The sequence below is a fragment of the Netta rufina genome (genome assembly GCF_964035555.1).
Source record: "Netta rufina genome assembly, chromosome: 31".
Taxonomy (NCBI): Eukaryota; Metazoa; Chordata; class Aves; order Anseriformes; family Anatidae; genus Netta; species Netta rufina.
Window position 1 is genome coordinate 1,148,322 of NC_140155.1, and position 27,591 is coordinate 1,175,912.

The 27,591-nt window shown below is 50.0% G+C and overlaps 1 protein-coding gene across 1 annotated transcript; it reads left to right on the forward strand.

The window, feature by feature from the left end:
* Window positions 1-237: 237 nt before the first annotated feature.
* LOC311220305 (putative serine/threonine-protein kinase SBK3) lies at window positions 238-27,591 on the forward strand (the record flags this gene model as incomplete). Its single annotated transcript, XM_084303813.1, has 4 exons — window positions 238-409; window positions 505-707; window positions 1,021-1,665; window positions 27,421-27,591. 4 exons carry the CDS (start codon window positions 238-240, stop codon window positions 27,589-27,591), a joined length of 1,191 nt encoding a protein of 396 aa, XP_084159939.1.

Genomic DNA, 27,591 nt, shown 5'->3' on the forward strand with positions numbered 1-27,591 from the left:
TAACTGGATTGGACTGGGTTAGACTGGGTTGGACTGGGCAGCATTGGGCTGGGAGAGCTGAACGGGACTGAAGAGGTCTGTACTGGGCTGTTTCAGACTGTACTGGTGTGGGCTGCGCTCAGCTGGACTAAGCTGGGCTGGACTGGGCAGCAACAGCTGGGTGTCCCCAGGCTTCCCCTGTGTGCGATGGGGGGGGGACATCACACTAGCGTGGGGTGCTTTGGCTCTGCAGGGCCCATGGAGGAGTCAGAGGAGGACGGGGAGGACAACGAGGTGTTCCTGGAGCAGCTGATGGTGCAGACGGGCCAGGCCGTGCCACGGCAGGAGCTGGAGGAGCAGTACACCGTGCTGGAGGAGCTGGGCAGCGGCACCTATGGCCGTGTGGTGCTCACCGAGCCCCGGGATGGTGGTGAGGAGCTTTGGGGGGTCCCTGTCTTGATTCACCCCATGGCCACTTCACCCCTAGCATCCCTCCGAGCTGCTGACCCTCTCCCGGCTTGTCAGGCTCACCGGTGGTCCTCAAGCTGATGCTGAAGGAGAATACGGAGTGGAGGGCGTTCCTGCGGGAGTACTGCATTGCCCTGTGCCTCTCTGGCCACGCTGCCTGCATCCGTGCTCTGCCCGTCGCCTTCGAGAGCGCCACGCACTTTGCCTTCGGGCAGGAGCTCGCTCCTGCTGGGGACCTGTGCACCCTCCTCACCCCGGGGGTGCGTGAATTTCAGGGACTCTGACAAGGATTGGGGGGCTGCTGGGGGGCTGCTGGGGAGGGAATAGGGAGGAGAAGGTACTGGGGTGGCGTGGCAGGGGGTGCAAGGAGGGGGCAGGAACCCTAACAACCCTAACCCTAACCCCAACCCTAACCCTAACCAACCTCTTGTTGTGAATTGGGACACACTTAGCAGCATGGGGATGTGTCTGGGGGCTGTTATGGGGTGAAGCCCATGCTGGAGGCACCAGTCAGGGTGCTGGGGGCTGCAGCACGCCCTGTGGCAGGTGGTGACAGTGCTGCCGTTCCCGCAGGAGGGCCTGGCGGAGGTGCTGGTGAAACGCTGCGCCTCCCAGCTGGCGGAGGCCCTGGATTTCATGCACAGCCGGGCCCTGGTCCACCGGGACGTCAAGCTGGACAATGTGCTGCTCTTTGACTGTGAGTGCCGGCGGGTGAAGCTGGGCGACTTCGGGCTCACCCGCCTGCAGGGCTCTGCCGTTCGTGCCATGTCCAGCACCCTGCCCTATTCCCCACCAGAGCTCTGCCTGCTCCAGGGCTCAGACACTCTGGAGCTGGACTCCAGCCTTGATGTCTGGGCCTTTGCCGTGCTGCTCTTCTGCCTCTGCACCGGCTGCTTCCCCTGGGCTGTGGCTGCCAGCCCTGACCCCCAGTTTGAGGACTTCAGCGCCTGGCAGAGCGGTGCGGAGGGGCGGGAGGTGCCTCCATCCTGGCAGGGCTTTGCTTATGGGGCACAGGAGATGTTCCGTCGCCTGCTGAGGCTGGACCCCGACCGCCGGAGCCCGGCCATCGAGGTGCAGAAATACCTGTCCCTGCCGTGGCTGACAGCACAGGACACCGGGGCTCGGCTGGATGGTGGCGACAGGCAGGAGGCAGCAGCAGGCAGCCCCCAGGCCCCCATTACCCAGGGCTGTGCCCCAGGCAGTGGCTCAGGAGGGGGTGTGAGGGATGCTGCAGGTGCTGGGGAGCAGGGTGATGGCAGCTGCAGTAGCGGGGAGGGTGTACCCACACCACCCGCTGGTACCCTCGCCCTGTGCCATTAGTCAGCATCTCCATCAGCCCCGGGGACAGGCAGCAATGGGGTCCTGAGGTCTGGGCCAGGGTCTTCTTGTGGGCTGGGGTGAAAACTTGGTCCACACGCGGCACCCTGGGTGTAAGGGTCAGAGGCAGCAAGCAGTGCCAGAAAAGTGCTGCAGGCAAGGGAAGGAGAAGAAATGCTCGGGGCAACATTTTTGGCGGGGAGGAGGAGGGGGGTCAGGGATGCCAGTCCCATCTCAGCACCTCGCCTGCTGCTAATGAACATCACTCATGATGACAAAATGCTTGATTAACACATGTGCTAGTGTGGCAAGGAGAAGCCAAGGGAAAAGCAGCCAAAGGTTGACAGAGAAGTGGGAGGAGAGCAATCAGTCAGAAATCATTAAGGCTGGTGCAAGGCCTTGGTAGGAGCAGCTGCAAAAACGGCTCAGTAACAGCAGGGGAACCCACAAATGGGTCCAACCTCCCCTACTCACACGTGTGTGTGAGGAGGCTGTCATCCCTGCTGTAATTAGTTAAGATGCCAAGCAGTCTCCTTGGGGTTAATGAGCCGAAGAACCAAGCATGAGCCCTCCAGGCACACAGCTGGGCTGGGAGGAGCCGCAGGGTGAATTTAGTGCTTGACGGAAACCTGATCAACGTGGGATTCAGCTCCCTCTGAGCTATGCAAGCCTCTGCCACAGGCGGGATAATCTGCACCACGAGGACTGGGTAATACAAAAGTCTGAAGAGAGCAGAGCGAATGAGCTGGGATGACGCTGGATGTGGAGGAGGTGGGGTGGGGGTCAGGAGAATGGGCATCAGCAGCTCGAAGGGTGGCAGATGTCAGCAGAGGGGTTCCACAAGTGAAGCCGCTGAGGTCTGGGCTGTTTGCACCAAAGTGGAGCTCACCTGGTGTGAGCCCGGTGCATGTCGGCTGGACAAAAAAACCTGATCCCTCCAGGCTCACCCTGCTCTGCCCAGGGAGCCCAGAGGGGTGCTGAGTGCTGCCACTGGCATGCCAGCCCTTCCCATCTCTCATGGGAGCCCACCAGAAAGCTGGGGAGAGATTTATCAGGTTGTGTAGAGACAGGACAAGGGGTAACAGCTTAAAAATAAAAGGTGGTAGATTTAGATTAGATCTTAGGAAGAAATTCTTCATGATGACAGTGGTCCAGGTCATGCAGAGAAGCTGGGGATGCCCCATCCCTGGAAGTGCTCAAGGTCAGGTTGGATGGGGCTTTGGGCAACCTGGTCTTGTGGGAGGTGTCCTGGGCACCTGGAAAGAGATGGTCTTTAAGGTGCCTCCCAGCCCAAACCGTTGTTTAGTTCTGTGATCTGCCAAGTGAGAGGAGCCCCGCTGCACAGGGGAAGGAGAGGTGAAAATCAGCTGAGATGCTGAAAGTTAATAAAATTCTCTGTTGTTCTGCCTTTTTATAACTGTCTTTTCCCACAAGCCCTGAATCTCCTCTGGGTGCCATGCTTGCAGAGCGAGGTATTGGAAGGGTATTGGACTCACAGGACAAGGAAAAGCAGACCCTTGTCTGATCAGAGCTGGAAAAGAAACCTCCCCCTGCCCCTGAAGTGCCCCTGCACAATAGAAATGAGGTCCTAAGGCAGGAGAGAGGAGACTCGGGGAGAAATAGTAAAGACCTCAGAAAGACCAACACACAGGGTGGGCTCAGTCTCTCCCAACTGTATCCAAACCAGTGCCACAAAGAAGGCATGAAGGGTGTTAAGTCATTGGAGACTCATCTACAAGAGGCACCAAGGCTTCCATTTGCCGTCCAGACTATCTCTCCACAGAGAATTTCTGCCTGCCTGGGGTCCACATTCATGATATTAGGGCTAACAATTCTCTTGGGTCCGAAAGACCACCACACCTTCCTACATTTTCAAGTAGCAAGGCGATGCTCTAGCAAGGACATTCTGAAATATAAAAAGGATCTTATGTCCCTTGGAAAAATATCGAAGGGATGGGGAGCACAAGTAGTGTTCTCCTTTGGCATCCCAGTTGGCGACTGGGACCCAGGAAGAAGGAGACAAATGGGACAAGTGAATGCTTGGCTGAGAGGCTGGTGCCATGCCCAAGGGTTTGGGTTCTGTGACATTGGGTGCATTTTTGAGGGGCCAGGTGTGCTGATGCTGGATGGGGCACAGCTATCCAGGTGGGGCAAGAGTGTTGTGGGCAGTAAGCTAGCTGGGCTGAGAGCTTGTGAGTAAGAGTTATGGACCACACCAATAAAGGACACCTTGTGGTCGGGGTCTGCTCCAGGCTGCCTGACCAAGGGCAGCCTGTGGATGAGGCCTTCTTGCTTCAGCTACAGGAAGCATCATGCTCACACGCTGTCATCCTGATGGGGGACTTCCAGCACCCAGTGTCTGCTGGAAAAGGAGCTGAGCAGAGCTGGCAGCTCCTTAAGGATGTTTCCCTCAGAACACAAGGACTTAGAGCACATCCCCCTGGGTAAGAAAGCACCCAAGACTATGGGGCTCGATGACATGCTTCCCAGCGTCCTGAGGGAACTGGCTGATGGAGTCACCAAGCCTCCCTTCATCATATTTGAAGTCCTGGCAGCCAGACAAACTTCCCAGTAACTGGAAAAAGGGAAACATCACTCCCATTTTTAAAAGGGGTAGAAAGGAGAGCCCAGGGAAGAACAGACTGGTCAGCCTCACCTCTGTGCCAGGAAAGATCATGGAAAAGATACTCCTGGAAGCAATGTCAAGGCAAGACAAGGGCGAGACATGCAAGACAAAGATGAGACAGCCAGCATGGTTTCACCAAGGGCAAATCATGCCTGACCAACTTGGTGGCCTATGATGGGGTGACTGCATCAGTCAACAGCGGAAAACGAACTGATGTCACCAAGCTGGACTTCTGCAAGGTCTTTGACATGGTCCCACATGACATCCTGATCTCCACATTGGAGAGAAATGGATTAGACACTAGGAATAAATTCTTCACTCAGAGGGTAGTAAGGCACTGGCACAGGTTGCCTGGAGAAGCTGCGGATGCCCCATCCCTGGAGGTGTTCAGGACCAGGTTAGATGAGGCCCTGAGCAACCTGATCTACCGGGTGGCATCTCTGCCTATGGGATGATTTTTAAGGTTCCTTCCAACTCGAGTCATTCTATATTTTATGGTTTCACCCTCTCTGGCATCACCACTCCTCCCAATGCCCCACATGTGCACTTTTTGGCATCTCTCCTTGGGGTGGGCAGATCCTGAGCAAAGCTCAAACCCCAGAGGGATTTGGGCCCCAGCCCTCTGCAGGAGCTGGACAGGCTGGAGGGATGAATGGGAAAGGCACAGGGAATGTGGATGTAGTGCCTGGCAGCTGGGACTCATGCCGAGAGCCTGACACCAACAGCTGAAATGCATACAGATGCTTTTCAATTATAGCTGTCTCTCCTAAATCCCAGCCTGGGGACTGTGGACCTGGACACAGCAATGCTGGGCTGGATGGTGGTGATCCTGCAGCCAGGGTGGAAAACTCCCTCATCCCAGAAGAACCAGCTTGGTCCCGTGTTTTGGCTCCATCAAACTGCTGATGAAGCTGAAATTGAGCTGCATTGAGGTGGGATTTTCACCGCTGTAACTCTTAGCACCCAAACTGTGATGAGGTGCCCATGAGGTACTCTGAAGCTGAGGGGGTAGGGTGGGATCCTAGGGTCACCAAATTCCTCCAGAGCAGCCTGGCTTTCATGGTGCTGAAGCCTCCCCAGGCTCACCACAGCAACATTTAGTGGACAACGCATTGGGTGATATTTGCAACAAGCAATGCACAAAAGCATTGTGCAAAAAGTACAATCTTGCACTAACGCCTTGCATCAGTTATGAGGTGGAGCAGCTGTACCTGTAAGTGGTAAAAGCAGTGGCTGCATCTATGGTGACAGGATGGGAGAAACCTCCTGGTCCACCAATCTCAGCTCTAGGGTACCAGGAATGAGAAAACTTGCTGGGTCTCAAAGTCCATGGGATTTTTATTAACAGTTCTGTCTCCAGCCCCGCTGTCACAGTGACAGGGCTGTGGAGGATATGCTGCAAAACACAGGGTCAGTGGCTGCCAGAAGAGTTCACCATGATATGGAAAAACAATGTGCTTTGGATATGGATGTGTTCTGGATTTGTACACCAATATGCACAACTTTTTACAGCTGGGTGTATTCAGCAGACACACTAGCAGCAAAACCTGAGAGCTCCATTTAGATGTAACCCTCAAGGGCCACCTACGCCATCATGGGTTACAGCACGTCCTGCAGGAAACTCTCTCATTTATATCAGACACAGGATTACTCCTAATTGCTCTTTCAGGATGGATTTCATAGTGGGAAAAGAAAGACAGGAATAAAATTACAGGATGTACCAGCACTGGTGGAGAGATGCAGCTAGCAGGCTCTAGAGGGTCTCAGGGGTTCATCCAGGGAGTGCATTACCTATAATTCTTGGGTGCTTGAGGATAGAAAATATTGCACCATCTGCTTTGGTCTGAAGCTGGTGCAGTTTACATTCTTGAGAATATTAGTGAGTTACTGCAAAATCCTAAAGTTACACTAAGGATCTGGTGGTTCAGTTCTTTAGGATTGTTTTATGGGAAACTACTATTTTCTGCATTGAACTCGATAATACTTTGACAGGTTTGTTGTTGGTTTTCAGATTCTGAAAAGCTCCCTCAAACTCAGCTGTGAGCCCAACCTGTATTAAAAGCAAAGCACCTTCTTGTCATCAGTGACAATCATGAGTGGATTATTTTTTTAATTTCAATATTTATTAAATGTTTATTTTACCTTTGGTTTAATATTATTTTTAAATTATTCATGGGGAAATTGGATGAAGGCAGTGTCCTTTCACTTTGACTCTCTCTGCATCCTACAGACTCCTTCAAGAATCATGATGTCCCAAGAGGTGGGAAGGGTCCCTGGTGTTTGGTTTTGGGGGGTTGGACTTGATCATCTTTACGGTCCCTTCCAAACACAACTTTTCTTGGATTCTACAGTGTGCCTTCCCTTGTGCTTTCCTCCACTGATGATTCTTGCAAACAAGCAGTCTTCTGGATGAGGCTCTGAGCTCTTGCAAAAAGGCTGTGTGTTCCTAGCCCTGTGAGACTAGAATTACAGAATAAATCACAGAATGGTTTGGGTTCAAGGGCCTATAAAGATCATCTCATTACAAACCCCCTTCCATGGGCAGGGACACCTTCTTCTAGACCAGGTTGCTCAAAGCCCCATCCAACCTTGCCTTGAACACTTCCAGGGATGGTACGTCCATAGCTTCTCTGGGCAACCTGTTCCAGTGCCTCACCACCCTCACAGGAAAAAAAAACAAAAACACTCTTAAAATCTAATCTGAATCTATCCTCTTCTAGTTTAAAGCCATTCCTCTTTGTCCTATCACTATACTCCCTGACAAAAAGTCCCTCCCCAGCCTTCCTGTAGGCTCCCTTTAGGTACTGGAAGGCTGCTCTAAGGTCTCCCCAGAGCCTTCTCTTCTCCAGGCTGAACAACCCCATCTCTCTCAGCCTTTCTTCATAGGAGAGCTGCTCCAGCCCCTCAATTAATCTCTGTGGGCCTCCTCTGGACTTGTTCTAATAGGCTCAGGTGGCCAAGAAGGCCAACAGCATCTTGGCTTGTATAAGAAGCAGTGTGGCCAGCAGGGCTAGGGAGGTGATTGTCCCCCTGGACTCGGCTCTGGTGAGGCCGCGCCTCGAGTACTGTGTTCAGTTTTGGGTCCCTTGCTACAAGAAGGACATCGAGGTGCTTGAGAGAGTCCAGAGAAGGGTGATGAAGCTGGTGAGGGGTCTGGAGAGTAAGTCCTAAGAGGAGCGGCTGAGGGAGCTGGGCTTGTTCAGCCTGGAGAAAAGGAGGCTCAGGGGCGACCTTATCACTCTTTATAAGTACATTAAAGGAGGCTGTAGCGAGGTGGGTGTTGGTCTGTTCTCCCATGTGCCTGGCGACAGGACGAGGGGTAATGGGTTAAAGTTGCGCCAGGGGAGTTTTAGGTTGGATATTAGGAAGAACTTCTTTACTGAAAGGTAGGTTGGAGTTTGGATTCGATGATCTTGAGGTCTCTTCCAACCTAGACAACTCTGTGATTCTGTGATTCTGTAATAGGTCCATGTCCTTCTGGTGCTGGGGGCCCCAGAACTGAACACAGTGCTCCAGGTGGGGTCTCACGAGATCTGAGTAGAGGTACAAAATCCCTTCCCTTGCCCTGCTGGCCATACTTCTTTTGATGCTGTCCAGGATACGGTTGGCTTTCTGGGCTACAAGCTCACATTCCCAGCTCATGTCGAGCTTCTTGTCATCCAACGCCCCCAGGTTCTTCTCCTCATGGCTGGTTTCAAGCCATTCTCTGCCTGTAGTTGTGGTTGGGATTTACTTGAAACAGGTGCAGGACCTTGCACTTGGTTACAAGATTTTGTACTTGCACTTGTTCACAGTCCCAGGCTTTGCAGCTCGTTCGAGCAAGGCAAGAAGACTTGGTAAGAGGTTTGCTGAAAGACAGATAATCCTTGGAGCTACACAAAGGCTTTTTGTAAGTAGTGATATCATTTCCTTGGAGTCACGTTGAATGTTTCTTTTTGCAGTGTCCACAGAAGAAGGGCTCATCATACCAAGTAAAGCTCGCTTTATTTATTTATTTATTTATCTATTTATTCAGATCCATTTGAACTGTTTCCACTGGATTTGTTTGAGCAGCCCTATTCTGACTGAGCTAGGATCTGTGCAGCTCGTGTTTGGTGGTGGTGTCTGCTTTCAGAAAGTCTGAACTTTCATAGAACTTTAAAATATTTTAATGACCCCAATATTACCAGAAGCCACAAAGGAGCCATTCTACTCTCTCTTCAAATTACTGTCTTCTTCCTTTTTCTTCAGACTCCAGGCTATGAGAGCACATGAAAAATAGCTGACAAATTTCCCCCGGATATCAGGGAATCTTCTTTCCCTGAAGAAGAAAAGAAACCAAAAGTATGGACTGAAGTAACCATTTTTGGTAACAAAACTGCTGATTTCTGGTAGAGGTCTGTACCTTTTCTCTATTTTCGTTGCTGGTGGATGCTTAGAGCCTGGATTACAATGAGAGGCCTGGAATAACAGGCTGCACCTTCTGTGCCCCTATTTACCCCTTTATGGTAAATGTTGAGGGGCTTATTTTAGAGCAAGGCCCTAGGAGGACTCAGCACCACCAATTACAGTTGATACCATAGAGGCATAGAGGTGCATTTTGCCCTTGCATTCTCTTCAGTAGAATATAACTCTTCTATTTTATCAGTTTCATTGTGCAGAAATGAGTAAAAATATAGGGGTTTGTTTAAGAGCTTTGCGAATAACAAATTCTGCCTTATATTGTGGGAGACTGAGTGTTGCTGTATCTGTTGGACAGTGTCATAATTTGTTGAGAAAAGTAATGCAGTGAACAACGGTACAAAGGTTGCCAAGCTGTGCTGAAACTTAATTTCTTTTCTCTTTAAAGTTGGGAAGTCTGAGTTCTCTTTCTCAGTTCCTTATGAACATCACATTTATAGAATTTTGTAATGGTTTGGGGTGGAAGAGACCTTAAAGATAATGTAGTTCCAGTGCCCTGCCATGGGAAGGGACACTTCCCACTACACCAGGTTGCTCAAAGCCCCATCCAACCTGAACTCGAACACTTCCAGGGATGGGGCATCCACAGTGGAACAACTGTTCCCACGTCTCATCTTTTTTTTTTTTTTTTCTTTATATTTCATCTAAATCTACCCTCTTAAGTTTAAAACCATGGCCCCTTGTCCTATCACTACATCCTCTGACAAAGAGTCCCTCCTCAGCTTTCTTGTAGCCCCCTTTGGGTACTGGAGGGCTATTCTAAGGTCTTCCGATAGCCTTCTCTTCTCCAGGCTGAACAACCCCAGCTCCCTCAGCCTGTCTTCATAGGAGAGGTGCTCCCTTGATCGTCTTCATGGCCCTCCTCTGGACCTGATCCAACACGTCCATGTCCTTCCAAGGCTGGGGACCCCAGGGCTGGATGCAGTGCTCCAGAAGGGTCTCATGAGAGTGGAACAGAGGATGAGAACCACCTTCCTCAACCTGCTGCTGGGTTCCTTTTGATACAGTCCAGGAAACAATTGGCTTTCTGGGCTGCAAGCACACTCTGCTGGCTCATGGTTGAGTATTTCACCCACCGACACCCAAAAGGCCTCCACAGGGCTGCTCTCAGTCCATTCATCCCCCAGTCTGCATAACGTGTTAGAGTTGAATGCACAGTGGTGGCAAACTTTGGTATGCAAAAATGGCAACAATATCCGATAATCTGTTCACCAAAAGGTGACTTTACATAAGCTAAGGACTGAGGAAAGTATGGCAATACCAGATTTCCAACAAGACGTGTCTCCAAGGTGATCACAGTTAAACCTCAGAGAGCTTATACTATGTTCTTCTGTAGCTGGTCAAGCTGCACCACAGCTTGAGTACCACATCTTGAGCAGGCCAACACGCAATAAACCTTGGGTCACCAGTCATGCACACAGTCATGAGTCTTCTTGTTTTGGGGTCAACCACCAGATTGCATTTCTTTTTACAAAGCTATCGAGTGGTTGGGCAGTTATATCAAAACCTAAAATACATGTCCTCTAAAACCTCAGTGCCCCTAGCACATGTAACTCCTTTTTAATTATAAGGGATGAGTAACTGCTGGATTTTTTGTAGTTCTTCAGTGAGGGCTGCTTTCCATCTGACTACCAAGAAGATTCCTTCCTGACCGTGTCCCTGGTTCTTCTCCTCCAGGAGCCCTCCCTGTCTCAAGGGACTGCAGGAGTGTAGTAACCTTATCCACAGCCTGGTTCACAAGTTTGCAATGCCACCTCTGAAGACATCCATCAATAGCCTGCTCAATAGTGACCTCCTCTGGTAATTTTAATGTTTTCAGCTATTTAGCCAATTCAGCGTGAAACCATACAGGAGCACTGTACAGGGATGAGAGTTGACAGTGAAGTGGATTCAGATATCTCCCTGGGTCATCTCCATGTCTTTCTTATATCACCCAGTGTCACCCTCATCCCCTGACACAGATCCAACAGGAGTACATGGAGATAATGAAGGAAACATGTCCAGCTGCAGCAAAACAGAAGTCGGCAGCTCATTTAGGTGACTTGGAGGCAGGCATTTATTTCATTTTCCATCACCTTTTATACTCGGCAGTGACTGAAGGTGCTCCCTAGTTTCCCCATTTCATTCCCCCCTTTTGCACAGAGACAAGCTGGCTCTTTTCCAATCCAAGTACTCCACGTGTTTTTATATTTTTGTGATGCATAGTGGTAAATCTGCTAGCAGGTGTTGGAGGCCCTCTTGGAAAGCAATGCCTTTGAAGCCCACCTTAGTGGCTAAGACTAATAAGTTTATCACTCCCTCTGTTCCTTTTACTGTTGGAGAGAGGTGTCCTGGCTCACAAGCCATTCCCCAGGGCTTTGGTTTGGTGGAAGGCGGCTGTCAGACACTGCAGATACTGGTCTCTCCAACTCAGCTACAATAGCAGCCAGATCATTTGCAGGCTGGCAGGTGAAATCCACAGCCCCCCACACTGCAGGCAAGCCCAGAGAAAACAGCCAAAGAGTGGAAGACAAACAGAGCAGAAGAGCAGATCTTGTTGCATTGCCACATCAAGTTGCAGTCCTGCTATGGGCGAGGAGATCTAGGACTGCACCAAAAAGTGGCAGCCACCCCAAGAGCTTGCACTGAGACACCCCAGGCAGGAGGCAGGAGGTCAGAGCAGAGCTTTGGCAGGAGAAAGGCGCTGAAGCACTTCACCATCTCTCTGACCCTCTCACTCAGGAAGGTGGTGGGGAATCAGCTCGATCTGAGCTGCAACTGCCTAATTCCTGTGATGGGATGACAATGAACCAACAGCATTATGAGAAGGGATGTTGTTCTGGTTGCCAATACTGAAATCTTTGTCCCAAGCACACAGCATGACACCCTGAATGCCAAAGGATTAAAAAAGACATGTAGGAAGCTGTAGCTGAAGGAACCTTTAGTCAAATGGAGGAAAGCAAAGTAAAACCTCAACTCCACCTGATGTGTTAACTGGAGCCGCTGCTGAATTTTGGCAGCTTTTGTGATCCTCTAGAGACCCCTACTGTCCAAAACAAGGAACTTCTCCAGTGATCAACCTGGATCTGTGTGTGGCCGGGACCGAAACCTAAAGCCAAGCAGGTGCTGAATCTCAACACAAAGCCTCTTGACTAAGCCTTTCCTAGGGAGGAACAGGAGGGGAGAGCCAAACATATGAATTTTCCTTTAATCGTCAGCCACAAAATACTTTCTTGTCCTGTTCCTTTCATCTGCAGGGGAGCTGTTGGGTGTCAGCTGCTGGATGGGGATGACATTGGGTGATTTAAGTCATGATGGGATGGCCAGAGAGCATGAAGGAGGTGATCCCATGGAGATATCTGTGGCCATAGCTGTAACACTGCTGGCTCTGCTTGTCTCGCACCGGCACAGTCAGTATGGGGACAAGGACCCAAGGCTGCTAGGCAAGGCTGGGGAGTAATACCAGAAGCCCAGGGCCCTGGCTGTTAAAATTTCTTAAATGAAAAGCAAGTGGAGTAGCAATAAATATAAAAGGCTAGAAATGTAGACCCTTCTATAAGTGCAGGGTTATATCTCCTTGAAGGGAAAAAACATGCTCAAAAGGCAGTAGGTTTTTCCACTCATACCCACAGCATATGGTTTTTACTCACTAGCCACTTCTAAAGCCAGCAGGGCATGGGTATTCATTTGCAATTCCTTCCCCTCCTACACCCAAAGCTGGAAGAGGACCAAAAGCTGCCCAGACAGAGTCCAAGGAGGGCATGCATTAGTCAGATGACTTCCACAATACTCTGCTTAGACATTTTGTCCTCAAGCTTTAGTTTTCCTGCCCTAAAAGTAACAGTCTTTCCTATGCTGAACAACCAGACTTCAACTGGCCTGACAGTGGACAGAAGTTTCCATTCTTAAACTGAAAAAGTATCTTGCCACTCATCTAACATAAAAATCCTGCACAGTGAATTGCAACAGCATCCCCAGACAGTAATCTGTCCAGACAATGTAGTACCCCTGCTCAGCATTAACTCTGAAAGTAACAATTTTCAGTGACAGGTATCTCTGTTTTGATCGATATCACGTAGGCAGAACCATTTGCAGAAGATCCTCACTCATAATCACAGAATCACAGAATTGTAGGGGTTGGAAGGGACCTCAAGAGATCATCAAGTCCAACCCCAAAATAATCCTGATTCTGCTTTTTCCCATCTCAGGCAGCTCACTGTTCATGCCAGTGATCTTACCCAAACCTCTGTGTTTACTTGTGAACAAATTTCTGCAAGCAAGAGAGCACCTGGGGTGGGTCTCTCTGTCGATAGACTGTCTTCTGAGTGGAGCAACTCTGACTCCGGGACCCAGAGCCCACGGCTCACCCCGAGCGCCGACTGCAGGCCCTACACACCACAGCTGAGCCCAAGTGCTGACTACGGAGCCCAGAGCCCACGGCTGACCCAGATCTCATCCCCAGACCTGGTCCCAAGATGTGGTGTCTAGATCTGGTCCCCTTACATCATCCCTTGGTGCACTGGAAAAGGTACTTGACCAGATAAACTGTAAGGAGCAGACTCTCTTCTTCAGCATAGCTTTACACAAAATGTCCAGAAGGATTTGGGAGCTTTTTGATAATATCTTGATGGCATGGGAGACTGAGGAACCAATAAGATGAGGTGCCCTCCAAGACATCATATTATAAACCAAGATGAGGTGGTTATGGGTGTAAAAGCAAGGGATGAGAAAGTAGAGTTGAGGTTGCTGAGAGAGAGGAACAAGGCAAAGCAGAGGCCTTGAGGTGAGCAGACTTGGGCCTGCTGGTGGACATTTTTGGAGGATTTCGATGGGATGTGGTCCTGCAGAGAGCAGTGGTACAAGGAGCAGTTAATGCTTAAGGATCTCCTCTTTGAACCCAAGTGCAGTCCACCCAGACACAAATGAAGTCAAGAAAAGGTGGCAGGAGCCTGTCACGGATGAGAAAGGAGCTCCTAACTAAAACCAGATAGGAGAAGGAAGCAGTTAAATCGTTGCATCTGGGTGCCTTCCATTATCATTGGTGCTGAAAGAGATTCAGTGATTCTACGTGGGAGATTCCCATTGGAATTTATCTGCTCAGCAAATGTGAGAGGATCTTGGGGCCTGGTCCTGGCTCTACACAGGGTCCAAGACCAGATGCTGGAAGATTCCACGTTGCATGGATGTCTGTATAGGTATATATTTTCCTGCAAAATACCCTAGCATACAAACAGCCCAACATTCATTTACTCTGGTTCTGGTTTTGCTTGCTTTGTAGTGTCATTGGGTGTTTCAGAGATGGTTCTCATGGTAATTCCTGCCTGGGTCAGAAATGCCTCCAAACGAGTACCTCTTTTAGTGCCTGTACTGTCCTGACAATCCTCATGTTGTTATCCTGTGATCAATACTGTGATCAGAATGAGCCATCTGCACTCAATCCTGAACAGGTGACAAAATGGAGCTTCAGTGCAGGAGGAATTGACCTTGGGAATCTCCAGCCTTCAGCCAACAGAAACCCCTGAAGTTGGCAAGGAGACGTGGCCAGTGCTGCACATGGGGCAGAATACCTGCATCCATCAGGGCAGGGTTGGACATGAGCAGCTGAGGGGGGACCCTGAGGAGAAGGCCTGGGTACTACGAGGACACCTTAGGAGCCAGTGGGACAGGACATGCTGACAGGGAGGAAAGCCCTTACGGGGCAGCAATAGAGGCAGTGGGGGCCACCCAGACCACTTGGGTTATCATCCCCCTTGACTCAGTTCTGCTGTGGCTATTTTTGGAGCAGCGTGGCACAGGCTGACAGCTTCTTTGACCCTGTGTCATGCAGGCTCTGGGCAGTAAAGAAATATGCAGAGACTGCTTGAGGGGTGGTTGCAGTGATGGAGTTTTTCCTCCTAATAGGAAAGAGCATGAGAAAGAAAATGTCACAAAATTCAGTTTTGGGCATGGTGAGATGGGAGCTGAGGTGAAATCTTACTCAATGAGCAGACCTGGGGTGCAAGAGATCACCCAGAGGGTGTTTGGATCAGCCCTTGGCTTTGTGTTTCATGGATTACTGAGGGCAGATGGAGAGACATCAGTCAAGGCAGGAAGGTGCTCAGGTGAGAGCAGGATGAGAAGCAGGGTGGGTATCTGAGTTCTACATGGAAACAGGTGTAGACATGGGACAGCACAGGGACAGCATGTGGTGGTTATGATCAAGGTTCTTTTGCAAGGCTGAAAGTCCCCAACAGAGGGAACGTCTTTATCTGCTGATCTCTGACTCTTGTCTCTGTCAGTGATGTCAATGAGAAGACACATTTTCCTTACAGCAATAGGATCTCAAGGCTTCCTTATCCCCCTCCAAGAGTCTAGGAAATGTCCACGTGTAGCCTTGTACTTGACATTGCTCATCCCCACACTGGTCTGACCCAACAGGAGCCCTAAACCCCACTGGAGGGACAGGATCTCCTTTCCCACAGACTGGGGTCAGGGCCCAACTGTTGGACTTCATGAGGAACATCAAGGTTTCCTCAGTCTCGTCCGCCTTTACTTGGCCTTGGTCTCCCCATCATCATTGCCTGCACTTTCCTGCTCTAACAAGTTGAGACATGGGGTTAGAAATTAGATAGCAATTGATTTAGAATGAATATATAGGCAACACTCATTGCTTAATATGTGCTACATTTGCGATGTGCCTGTGGTGCGCTTAGACCTTCAGATAACAGGAGCCCCTGGGACCCCGAGAACCAGATCAAACCAGCCTTATGGTTCAGACTGTGACCAATGGCTCAGAGATAAGGAGGACTGTTCATAAAAGGACAAGATAAAGAATGTCAAACTTGCAAGGCCTCGAGATAACAGGAATCCTTCGGACCCTGAGAACTGGAACAAACCAGACTGTGACCAAGGGCTCAGAGAGCATGTGCAAGGAGATGAGGTGAAAAGTTCAACCCCAAGAAGACATCTTACTTCATCCCCACGACCCTCAGTGCCCACCATCAGAAGACACTGTGCAAGCACAGATGGGAGCAGTTTATGGAAATGACTTATTGGAGCTAATTTTAATACTAAGCAGGGATAGGTTATGCATATGTATAGGCATATTGGGAAAATTCATGCATATGTAACTCTTTACTGCATATAACCAAAGCAAGTTGCCGCGTTAGGGCATGCACGACTTTGGTATGACTACCCCCTGCACTGCCCAGCACTGAATAAACATACCTACTTTACAATCTTACTGACTGTGGAGTCAGTTTTCCATGAATCAAAGTCTATGGGGAGTCTTTGTCAGTAATGTCCCTCAGTGGGACCATTAACACTGTGAGAGGCTTTGGAGTTTGTATCAGGCTTGGACTACTTGAGAAGCTGCTTCAGCCACCAAGCACCAGCTCCTCTGCAAGGTGCAGCAGGGCTGGGGGCACTGCCTGCAGCTGACATGGGGAGAGGAGAGAAGGGGGAAAGAGGTTTAAGGCACCCTGTGTATGGGAGGGGAAGGCAGAGGAGAAGTTGCAGGGGGAGAAATTTTCACAGCCACCTCCCCATGGTAAGTCTGTGGGTGCAGGGCAATGCCATGTTCCTGTGACATTTCTGTCACCCTCCTTGCACAGGTTCATTGCAAGAATCCCTCTCTGCTATGTTATGCTACCCTGCCTTTCTGGACTGGTGGTGACAGCCAACCAGTGGCTGTTGGTGACAGCCAACATGGCTTCACTGAGGGCAGATCGTGCCCGTCAACTCTGGTGGCCATCTCCAATGGGCTTACAGCATTGGTAGTACAACATCTGTTGGTACGTAGACAGTGTGATTGAGTGCAGTCTGAGTGAGTTTGCTGATGACGCGAAGCTGGGTGGTGCAGTTGACACGTGGCAGGGAAGGGATGCCATCCACAGGGGCCTTGACAGATTTGAGAGGGGTCTGTGAGAACCTCATGACATTGACAAAAGCCAAATACAAGGTCCTGCAACTGGGTTGGGGCAATCCCAAGCACAAATGCAGGCTGGGTGGAGAATGGATAGAGAGCAGCTCTGATAGATAGAGAGGAGAAGGACGTAGGCATTTTTGTGGATGAGAAATTCCACATGTGCTGGCAATGTGTGCTTGCAGCCCAGAAAGCCAAACGTTTTCTGGGCAGCATCAAAGGAATTTTGTCCAGCAGGTCAAGGGAGGTGATTCTTTTTCTCTACTCTGCTCTTGTGAGACCCCACATGGAGTACTGCATTCACCTCTGGGGCCCAAGCTCAGGAAGGGCACAGAAGTATGAGAATGAGTCTAGAAGAGGCCAAAAAGATGATAGGAAGGCCAGGGTATTTTTTCAGTGAAGACAGGCTGAGAAAGATGGTTCTTTTCACCCTGGAGAAACCCTACAGTAGCCTTCCAGTACCTAAAGGAGGACTTACAGAAAATCTGGGGAGGGACCTTTTGTCAGGGACTGTAATAATGAGACAGGAGCCCGAGTGGGCAGCAGCTGGCAGGAAGCAAGGGGAAGCCAGGAAGCACCTCCTAAGGCTGCTCCTGCCAGCAGAGACAAGGCCAGGGCTGAGGGAAGGGGAGAGGAGGGGGCTGGAAGGATGGTGGTGAGGTCCCAGCCGCTGTGAGGCCTGGTTGCCCTGCAGGAGATGTGCTGGCCAGCAGGCCTTGTGAGGTCACCCAGCATGTCACAGAGTGCCCCAAGGCAGCAGTGAGGGCACTGGAGAGGCGATTGGCAGAGCCCAGGCAGGGGCTGGCTGTGGGTCCCCTCTGCTGCAGCCTCCTGATGGAGCGTGACAGGAGGAGGGCAGGCAGGGCTTGTTGCCGCCGTGCTTACGTTTGCCTTGCCACAGGCTGCTGCAGGGCTCTGGGCATGGTCACCACAGCCCCATCCCCTTGGAAGGCACCACAGCATCTGGGACAAAGGTGGTTCTTGGCCTCTCCAACAACCTCAGGGCCAGAGTCAGCCATGGCACCAGGAAATGGAGGTCCATGAGATGCTGGCACCCCTGCTGCCAAGCCCAGTGGAGCCCTGGCACAGAGTGCCTGTGCCCCTCTGGGCCAGCCCCTCTGCCCAGGCTAGAGCAAGAGGTACTCTGAAGGGATGAAAGACATCAACTCCCGATGGCTTTTGAACAGAAGGCGTTTATTGCCATTTTTCTCCACTACATGTACTTTCCCTGTAGCCTCATGTGCTGCCCATGCACCCAGATCTGTCATACAATTGGTTAGAGATCCTCAGACATGCACCTCAACCAGCCCGCAGCTGGCCACTGTGCAAAGCTCATCTTTAACACTGCAACCAAGTTATTTATCTCAACCTCGCTCAAGCTTTTGTTTCTACAGTTTTTATATTATTATAAGAAGAGAACATTATATGAGATGGATGGTGGGTATCAATCTGTCCGTCGAATCCCATTAACACTATTTGGAGCTCTAAACTATTCTGCAAGCACCAGGTGAAATAGTCTTTTACTACGGGAATTATAATCAGATTGGGCTCTTCTCCCACTAATTCAACTATTTTCTCATGTCCTTTCTTTATTAGGACAGAGAACACTTCCACTCATCTTGCAATAGTTTTTAAGGGTTGATGGGGTAAAAAGACCCATTCCAGGACTACTAAGGGGTCCTTATGGAAGGGATCCCATTGCCCAATAATAGCCACTGGTTGTTGTTCTTGATTACAAATATATGATTGAAGGGGGAAGTTCTCACTACGGCGATGGCATTGCTGTGCCGAGATTTTTTCATTAACCATTTGCAATGCTTTATGAGCCTACTCAGTCCATCGCCTTGGGGCATTAATATCAGTGTCTCCCTTTAATAATTCAAATAGAGGTGCCAATATTGAATTGTCTATCCCACACTGTACTCTAATCCAGTTTATATTCCCCAGTAATTTATGTACATTGTTCAGTGTCTTAACATCTGCATTAATGGATATCTGCTGTGGTTGAATGGTTTGCTGTAAAATCTTCCACCCCAGATACTCCTAAGGTGCTTGGGTCTGTACCTTTCCAGGGGCAATTTGGAGTCCTGCTGTCTGTAACACATGTTTTAAGGCAGGCAGTGCCTCTTGGACCTTATCACCAGATGGTCCAGCTAGTAGGATATTGTCCATGTAGTGGTATATATGTATCTCCTGGAAGCATTGGCATACTGGTTGGATAGCTTTTGCAACACAGGTTTGACACACAGCTGGGGAGTTTTTCATGCCCTGTGGTAGTACGGTCCAATGATACCGGTATAGGCTCTTTCCTATTGATCTTTGGTACCAAGAAGGCAAAATGAGGAGCATCATCAGGATGCAAAGGAAATGAGAAAAAACAATCAAGTCCATAGCAACGATGTCTCAACTATGGGGTATCATTGTAGGTGAGGGTAATCCTGGCTGCAAGGAGCCCATGTCCTCAATCACTACATTGATTCGTTATAAATTATGCAGTAATCTCAATTTCCCACTCTTCTTCTTGATAACAAACACTGGTGAATTCCATGGGCTGTTTGTCAGAACAATATGTCCTTGTTGGAGTTGTTCTTGAACCACCTCCTGCAGCACCATGACCTTGTCTCTTGTAAGTAGTCATTGATCCACCCATATTGGTGATTCCCTTTTCCATGTGAGACAGAGTGTCGGTCTCTCATTGATGTCCGCTACTGAAAATTTTCAGGGGAGGAGATGGTGAATTTACATTGTGCCATCACATCTCACCCCATCAGGCTGATGGGGATATTAGCAATGTAAGGGCGTACTGTGCACGTAGTACCTTCTTGGGTTTTTATAGTAAGCATCGTGGCACTCTGAAAGTTGTTTGACATTCCTCCCACTCCAACCGATCTGCCTGTGGGAGTTGTCATGGGCCAAGCAGAGGGACAGTCTTTAATGGCAATGATGGTAACATCTTCTCCAATGTCCATCAGCATCTTGCATTGACTGGAGTGTGGGTGCTCAGTTATTCCAAAGGGTAACAGTAAGCATTGGCTGATGCTAGGCTATGTCAGCAGCCCAAAACACCTTGGGAAACCCAGTTGCTCCCCTGACAGAGTCCACAGCCAGTACTACTGCTTGGAAAAGTGTGGTGGTTTTACTGTTCTGGGCAGCTAAACCCCACAACCGCTCTCTCACTCCCCCTCCTTTAGATGAGGAGGGGGAGAAGTAAAGCAAAGAACAACTCACGGGTTGAGATAAGGATAATTTAATTAAAGGGAAATAATAATAACAATTAAATAAAGACTATCATGAACTAAACAATTTAACTAAGGGGGAATAAAAAGGGAAAGGGGAAAGGGAGGGGAAAAGGGAAAAATAAAAAGAAGGGAGGAAAACAAACAAACAAAATAAATGAAGGCTATATGGAAGTGCAGAGGAAAGAAATTACTCTCTACTTCCCACAAATGAGCGATGATTGACCACGTCCTTGAAGCAAGGCCTCAACACACGCAGCCGGTGTTCGAGAGAAGGACCGACGTTTTTTCAATGAGAGCCCACCCCTCCCCTCTTCCTCCTGTTTCCACCTTTTATTGCTGAGTGTGACATCACATGGTATGGAATATCCCTTTGATTGGTTTAGGTCAGCTGCCCTAGTGATGTTTCTCTCCTCACCTTTTTGCCCACCCCCTAGGAGGGTTAGAGAAAGGCCCAATGCTGTGCCACTGCTGCTCAGCAGTAGACACAACACTGGTGTGATAACACTGCTGTTCCAGCTACAAGTACAGAGTACGGCACTGTATGGGCTGCTGCAGGGAAAGTTAACATTCCAGCCAGACCCAGTACAAAAAGAATTGATTGAGCAATTCTAGTTTCCTTTGGTATTGACAATGGTGGAGACGGTGTCCAAGCTATAGTTTGGATTTGTCCATTATATATTTGTCCATCAATTATCCCCAGAAAAACAAACAATCCAGTCAAAGCTGTACTTGATTGTTCTAGCTGCTATGCACTATAGTCATTCCCAATTGGTCCTTTGACATTCAATGGAACTTTATGAACATGAGTAGCCCACAAAGTGGCATCTGTTACTGTGGAGACGTCCACTCCAGCGCTCTCTCTGGTTCTAGCTGAGATGGTGTCCATGGTGGTAACCATGGCAGTGGGACTGCAGGTGGCACTGGACCCTGTGTTAGCATTACATTTGGAGCCCTCCCTTGTGGGAAGTTCCTTCTTTGACCTGGAGGCAGGGGTGCTGTGTTGTCACATGGCCCTGCCCCGCGCTTCTCTTCGCATTTCCCTGTCGTGGCGGCAAAGGCTGCCTTTCCGCATTGTATTTAGGGTGGCATTGGCTTGCTCAGTGGTGTCCCCTCCCACACCTGGGACACAAAGTGGGTGGAACTGCCAGGGACATGCGAAGACTAGGTGGCTCAGATCTCCACACCAATAGCATTTTTTCTGATCCTTAGGGTCCTGACTGATGCTTAGTGCTGTTGCAAAAGCGGACGCCAGCAATTCAGTATGATGTTCGATAGAACCCACTCAGCCTCTATCACCTGAGCTATTGTTGTATTCACAGGCAGAGCCTGTAGCACCTTTTTTACATTTGGTATTTGTGTTTTCTACCACTAGCTTTTGTAGCAAGGTGCCTTTTGCTTCCCGATTGCCAAACTGCTTATATAGTGCCTCGCAAAGCTGATCTGTATACTGCATGTATGGTTCAGACACCCCTTGCTGGACCTTTGTAAAGGACAGCACGGGCTTTGCAGTCTCTGGAATTCTTAACATTGCCTGGAGGGCTAGGGTCGCAGTCAGCCAGAGGATATCTGGATCTAGACGTGCTTAAAGGCGTGGATCCACTATCGGGTCTGTACCCATCAGCTGAGGTATACCAGCTCTGAAAAGAGGATCCCCTGACTGCCTTTCTACATTTTGGAGCACTGCATGTTCGCACAAGTCTCTCCATTTCTCTTCCCATAATAATTTTTGTGTCGGAGTTAATATCATCGCTGCCAGTTGTCGTATGTCAAAGGGGGTTAAAAGCTGTCCTGTCATGACATTCTCCATCAGGGACTGCATATACAGGGCCAATAACCCATAAGTGATCACCGTCTTTCACAGTTCTTTAATGAGGTACCGCTGGAAGCAGTTCCAGTCATTTTGCCCAGGATCCTGAACTTGGACTGGAAAATGAGCCCTGCCCCCTCTTTCACCTCCCTCCTCCCCTCCCCCTTTATTGCTTCCCTATGAAGTTATTTCCAATGATCAAAGGTCAAAAGGATCCCCCGCAAGCGGCGCTACTGGCCTTGTGGGCAGTGACAACAGCGGGGCGCTGAGGGCTGTTGATATATTGAACAGTCTCAGGAATCAAAGGGACCCCCCATGGGCAGTGCTGCTGGCCTTGTGGGTGGTGGCACTGGTGATGCTGACATGCTGAGATATTGTCTCTGCCTCTGTTCCCAAGTCTGTCAGGTTTACTTCCTTTGGCAGTACGCAGTCACCGCTTTTTATTTCACCCACCTGCGTAGCCTGAGTGGCCACTGTCTGTACCCTGTTTTCCATTTGCCATCATCTCAATGTCTCAGTTACTAAGTGCCAGGTCGTCATCACCTCAGCAGCTGTTGTATCTCCCCATGAGGCAGCATCCCATATAGTTGTCCCTGTGTTCTCCCAAGTTTTTACCTCAAACACCACCAAAGCTGTCGCTGGGGGCCCCATTCTTTTGTAAGAACTTTAGCAATAGTTTCACTTTATACAGGTCATATTTCACTCCTCTTCTTACCAGGAATTGAGTCAGGAGACTCCCGGCACACCCAGCACTGTTTGCTTGCCTCTAGTCATTTAATAAATTGTAAACTTTAATTGCAATCCTATTTGGGACTCAGTCATTTATTACTGATTATTCATCCACTTCCTCTTTCTGATCCAGTGGCCTGTGGTAAACAACCACCACAATGTCACCCCTGTTGGCCTGCCCTTTAGTCCTCACCCATAGGCTCTCAACTCACACTTTGTCCCCACCTAGGCAGAGCTGCATAGATTCATAGATGTCATCCTGTACCTTATCACCAGCATCCCTGATGATATCCCCCTCCCCCATCGAATATAGCTTAAAATCCAATCAATTAGCCCTGCCAGCTCACAACTGAGAACCCTCTTCTCCCTTTGGGAAAGATGAATCCTGTCCAATGTTAGCAAGCCTGGTGCCAGGTAAGTTTTTCTGTCACCAAAGAACCTGAAATTTTGGCCATGACACCGGACACAGAGCCATGTGTAAATGGACACTATCCTTCTGTTCCTGTTGCTGTCAGTACTGGGGAGAATGGAGGAGAAGAGATGACTTGTACAGCCAAGTTCCTGATCATCCATCCCAAATCCTTGCAGTCCCTTTTGATTGCTCTTGGGCTATGTGTTGCCACTTCTCCTCCCACATGCAGGACAAGCAATGGGTAATAGTCTGAACCAAGCTGGGAAGTCTCCTTTTGATGTCCTTAACCCGGGCCCCAGGAAGGCAGCAGACTACCCTTAGAGAAGGGTCCCTTCTATATATTGGACCCTCTGTTCCCCTGATAGTGGAATCACCCACAACGAAAACCTGCCTTTCCTTCCTCCTGCCGGTGGTCACTGTACAGGGGGTTGGCCTTTCCAAACCTCGCAGTATCTTTGGTGGAGAGGGATTGTAGCCTCCTCCATCCATTGATTGCCTTTCAGCCTCCAGGGCCTTATACCTGTTGTTCAGGTCTACCTGATAGGGTGATATGGATGAAGGCAGATTTTACCTGCCACCTCAAGCCTGGACTTGGTTCCATTCATTCATATCCTTGCAGCTTCTGCCTTGTGTCTGCTGGGAGATGAATACTGCATTCCCTTTATGTTGGGTAATTGCTGGTGCCTGTTCTTGTTCCACAGAGGCCAGTTAGGCACCACCAGTCTATCTCTCTCTCTGAACCCCAGATGCCCTTTGTTTTTTTCAACCTCTTTTCATACCTAAGCTACTATGCAGAGCAGGTCTTTCACCCGCTCACGTCTCATGCAATTGCTGTCTCTGCAGCTGCCCAAAGGTGGTGTGAAGCTTTGGCACTCCCTACAGCCTGACACCTGCATGGCTGCATGCGTTTTCAGAAGCTCAGTTTGGGTCCCCACCTCCTTTTTCGCAAGTGTGGAGGTGGCCTTCTGCTGACTGTTTGCAATGAGTGGTCTCTAACGGGAGCTCACTGCAGCACCCTACCTGCATGAACAGCCACACGGACTGCCACACCATACCCTGACTGGCGCCCCGTGCCCTGTTTGCCTGCTCAGTGCACAACACTCCTGGTTGTTCGCACTCCCTTGGGGCTTCCTTCATACTACAGAGGGAAACCCCTGCGCACTTCGATCCCCTGCTCCTCTGCAGAATACCTCTTCCCTGGAGCCGATCACCTTGGCAAGTGAGAGTCACTGTAACTGGTTCAAATTGGTTTAAATACACAGGCACGATGAGTAACGAGGTTTAATGGTGAACAACAATTGTAATAAAACTGGAAAAATAAAACACAAAGCAAGAATATAAATCAGGCTTGGCGTATCATGAGTAACGTTCTGAGTGATTTTCAAAAAAATGCAGTCAGCTAATAGCTTATGAAATACACCCAATCCTGAGTTTCCACATTACATCCTTGAGCTCCTGGTTCCTCATGCTGCAGATGACAGGGTTCACTGCTGGAGGCACCACTGAGTCCAGAACTGCCAGCACAATGTCCAGGGAAGGGGAAGAGATTGAGGGGGGCTTCAGGTGGGCAAACGTGACTGTGCTGGCAAACAGGGAGACCACAGCCAGGTGAGAGAGGCACGTGGAAAAGGTTTTGTGTCGTCCTTGCTTTGAGGGGATCCTCAGCATGGCTCCGAAAACCTGCACATAGGACAGAGCAATGAAAAAACACCCCAACAGTAGAAAAGCAATAAGCACAATCATCACAGCTTCCCTTAGGTAGGAGTCTGAGCAGGAGAGCTTGAGGATCTGGGGGATTTCACAGAAGAGATCCCAGGCATTGCTTTGCTTGAGAGGTATTGAAAAAGTATTGGCAGTGTGCAGCACAGCGTTGAGAAAGCCATTGCCCCACACAGCTGCTGCCATGGTGGCACAGGCTCTGCTGCCCAGGAGGCTCCCGTAGTGCAGGGGCTTGCAGATGGCACCTCTAAAACCTCTCCTTTCCTCCCTATTCCTTCAGAATAGGAGCCCTGCACTGGGAAGCTCTCTACCAGTTAGGACCACACCAGTATGGTGTTGTGGAGGAGTACAGGTCCCTTGCCTGGATGGACACACTCCTTCTAGTGCAGCCCAGTTTGAACATGACCATATCTGTGTTTAGCACTGCTGGCTCATATGGCTTCTCTGGTTGTGCCCAGGCTCTTTTCCTCCAGGTTGCTCTTCCTGCAGTCCAGTCCAAGACTGCTGTGATGTATGGAGTTATTCTGCCCCTGATGCAGAGCATCAGAAGATGGGAAAGAGAGGCTCAATTCTCCTTGGAAAACAGAATGAGATTCATTTGCGAAATCCCAGAGTTTCACAAGGTCCTCTGCAAGGAAGATTTACCCTTGATGAATGAGTCTCAGGTTAGGAACCATGTAAAGAAACTGAAAACCTTGAGCACGGCACCCACAAGCCCTGCCTGCCCTCCTCCTGCCACGCTCCATCAGGTGGCTGCAGCAGAGGGGACAGCCAGCCCTTTTCTGGGCTCTGCCACCCACCCTTCCAGTGCCATCACTGCTGCCCTGGGGTGCTCTGTGATGCTCTGGATGACCTCACAAGGCCTGCTGGCCAGCACATCTACTGTGGGGCAACCAGGCCACACAGTGGCTGGGACCCCACTGCCACGGCCCTTCCAGCCCCCTCCCCTCAGCCCTGGCCTTGTCTCTGCTGGCAGGAGCAGCCTTGGGAGGCACTTGCAGCAAAGTGGGAGCTGAGATGGGGCTCTGTGGTGCAGAGGAGGCCCTATGCAGAAAATCTCAGGTTAAACGGCAGCCTTGCAGAGGGGGTCTCCATTTTGGTTGGGCACGGGAGGCTTCTGGTCACGAAGGGGCAAGTTGTCAGCCACAACTTCTCTGGGCAACATGTTTCTGTGACCACCACCCTCAAAGAAAAGAGTTTCTTCCTTATACCTAATTATAAAGTACCCTCTTTTAGTTTTAAAACATTATCTAAAGGCCCCCTTTAGGTACTGGAAGGCTGCTATAGGGTCTCTCCAGGCTGAAGAGAACCATCTTTTTCAGTTTGTCTTCACTGAAAATTCGCTCTAGACTTTCAATGATTTTTCTGGCCTCTTCTAGACTCCTTGTAATTCTTCCATGTCCTTCTTGAGTTTGGGGCCCCAGAGCTGAATGCAGTACTCCAGAAGGTGTCTCCTGGGAGCAGAGCTGAGGGAGAGAATCACCTCCTTCAACCTTTGGGCCAAACTTCTTTGATGCTGCCCAGAATACAGTTTTCTTTCTGGACTGCAAACTCACATTGCTGGTGCAGGTTGAGCTTCTCATACACTAACACCCCAGGCCTTCTCCTCAGAGCTGCCCTCCATCTATTCTCCACCCAGCCTGCAGTTGTGCTTGGGATCACCCCAATCCTGTTGCAGGACCATGCACTTGGCCTTTGTGAACCTCATGAGGCTCTCACAGGAGAATCTCTCAAGCCTGTCCAGGTCCATCTGCATATCATCCCTTCCTCCAGTGTGTCGACTGCACCACCCAGCTTGGTGTCATCAGCATACTTGCTGAGACTGCACTCAGTCACACTGTCCATGTCACTGACAAAGTGTTAAACAGTGCTGGTCCCAATGCTGACCCCTGAGGAACACCACTCTTTACTGATCTCCACTTGGACACTGAGCTGTAGACTGCAGCTCCTTGAGGGTGACCATCTAGCCAATTCCTTACCCACCAGGTGACCCATTCATCACATCCATGTCTCTCCAACTGAGAGACAAGGCCATCATGTGGGACAGTGTCAAATGATTTGCATTAGTCAAGGTTCATGAAGTGAGTTGCTCTTCCCCTCTCCACCAATACTGTAAGCCCATCACGGAAGGCCACTAGACTTGTCAGGCACAATCTGCCCTTCATGAAGCCATGTTGGCTGTCACAACCAGTTCAGAAGAAGGGTAGTGTGATTTATCAGAGAGAGGTATTTGCAATGAACCTGGGCAAGGAGGGTGACAAAAATATCGCAGGAACACTGGGGGCTGTTTCTAGAGACCCACACAGAGAAATGTCAGGACTCTGTAAGATGCCCACATCTGAGCTGGCCTCATGCACTGCTCATCTACACAGGGCTTTTCAGAGACACAAGTCCCTGCCTTGCACACACACACACACAGGCAGTGTACTGAAGCACTTGCTGGGTCCCTCTGGCTCCTGCAGCCACTACCAGAGGCTGGGAGGCACCTCAGCCCTGCAGTGCATCACCCTGCTCTGCCCTCTTCTGAGATGCCCCATGGCATGAGGAATGGGCACAGGGTCCTTGGAGGTTCAAGGAAGCACATCCCAGAGCTGCATTCAGGTCTTGCACTTTGGACTAGATGGCCTCTGAAAGTGCCTTCCACCTGAACTATTCTGTGCTATTCAGGCAGTTGCCCAGTGGCTGTTTCTCTCAGGATGAAGGGACCTGTAGACAATGTCTGCCCCACTGGCCTTCATGCCACCCCTGGGGGATAGTTGATGGCCTTTGTGCTCAATCATCTTCCTCTGTGCCTGCTGGCAGCAGCAGCAGCAAAGGTTGTCTGTTCCCGTGTCTCCCCTGCACATGGACAAGGCCCTGCCGCTGACCGCCTCCCACAGCGGCTCTTTGGTGGCCATGGGCTGCTCAGAGGTGCCCGGCCTGGCAGAGCAAGAGCCTCTTTGGACTCTCTTCCTTGGGCACTTTCGGATATGA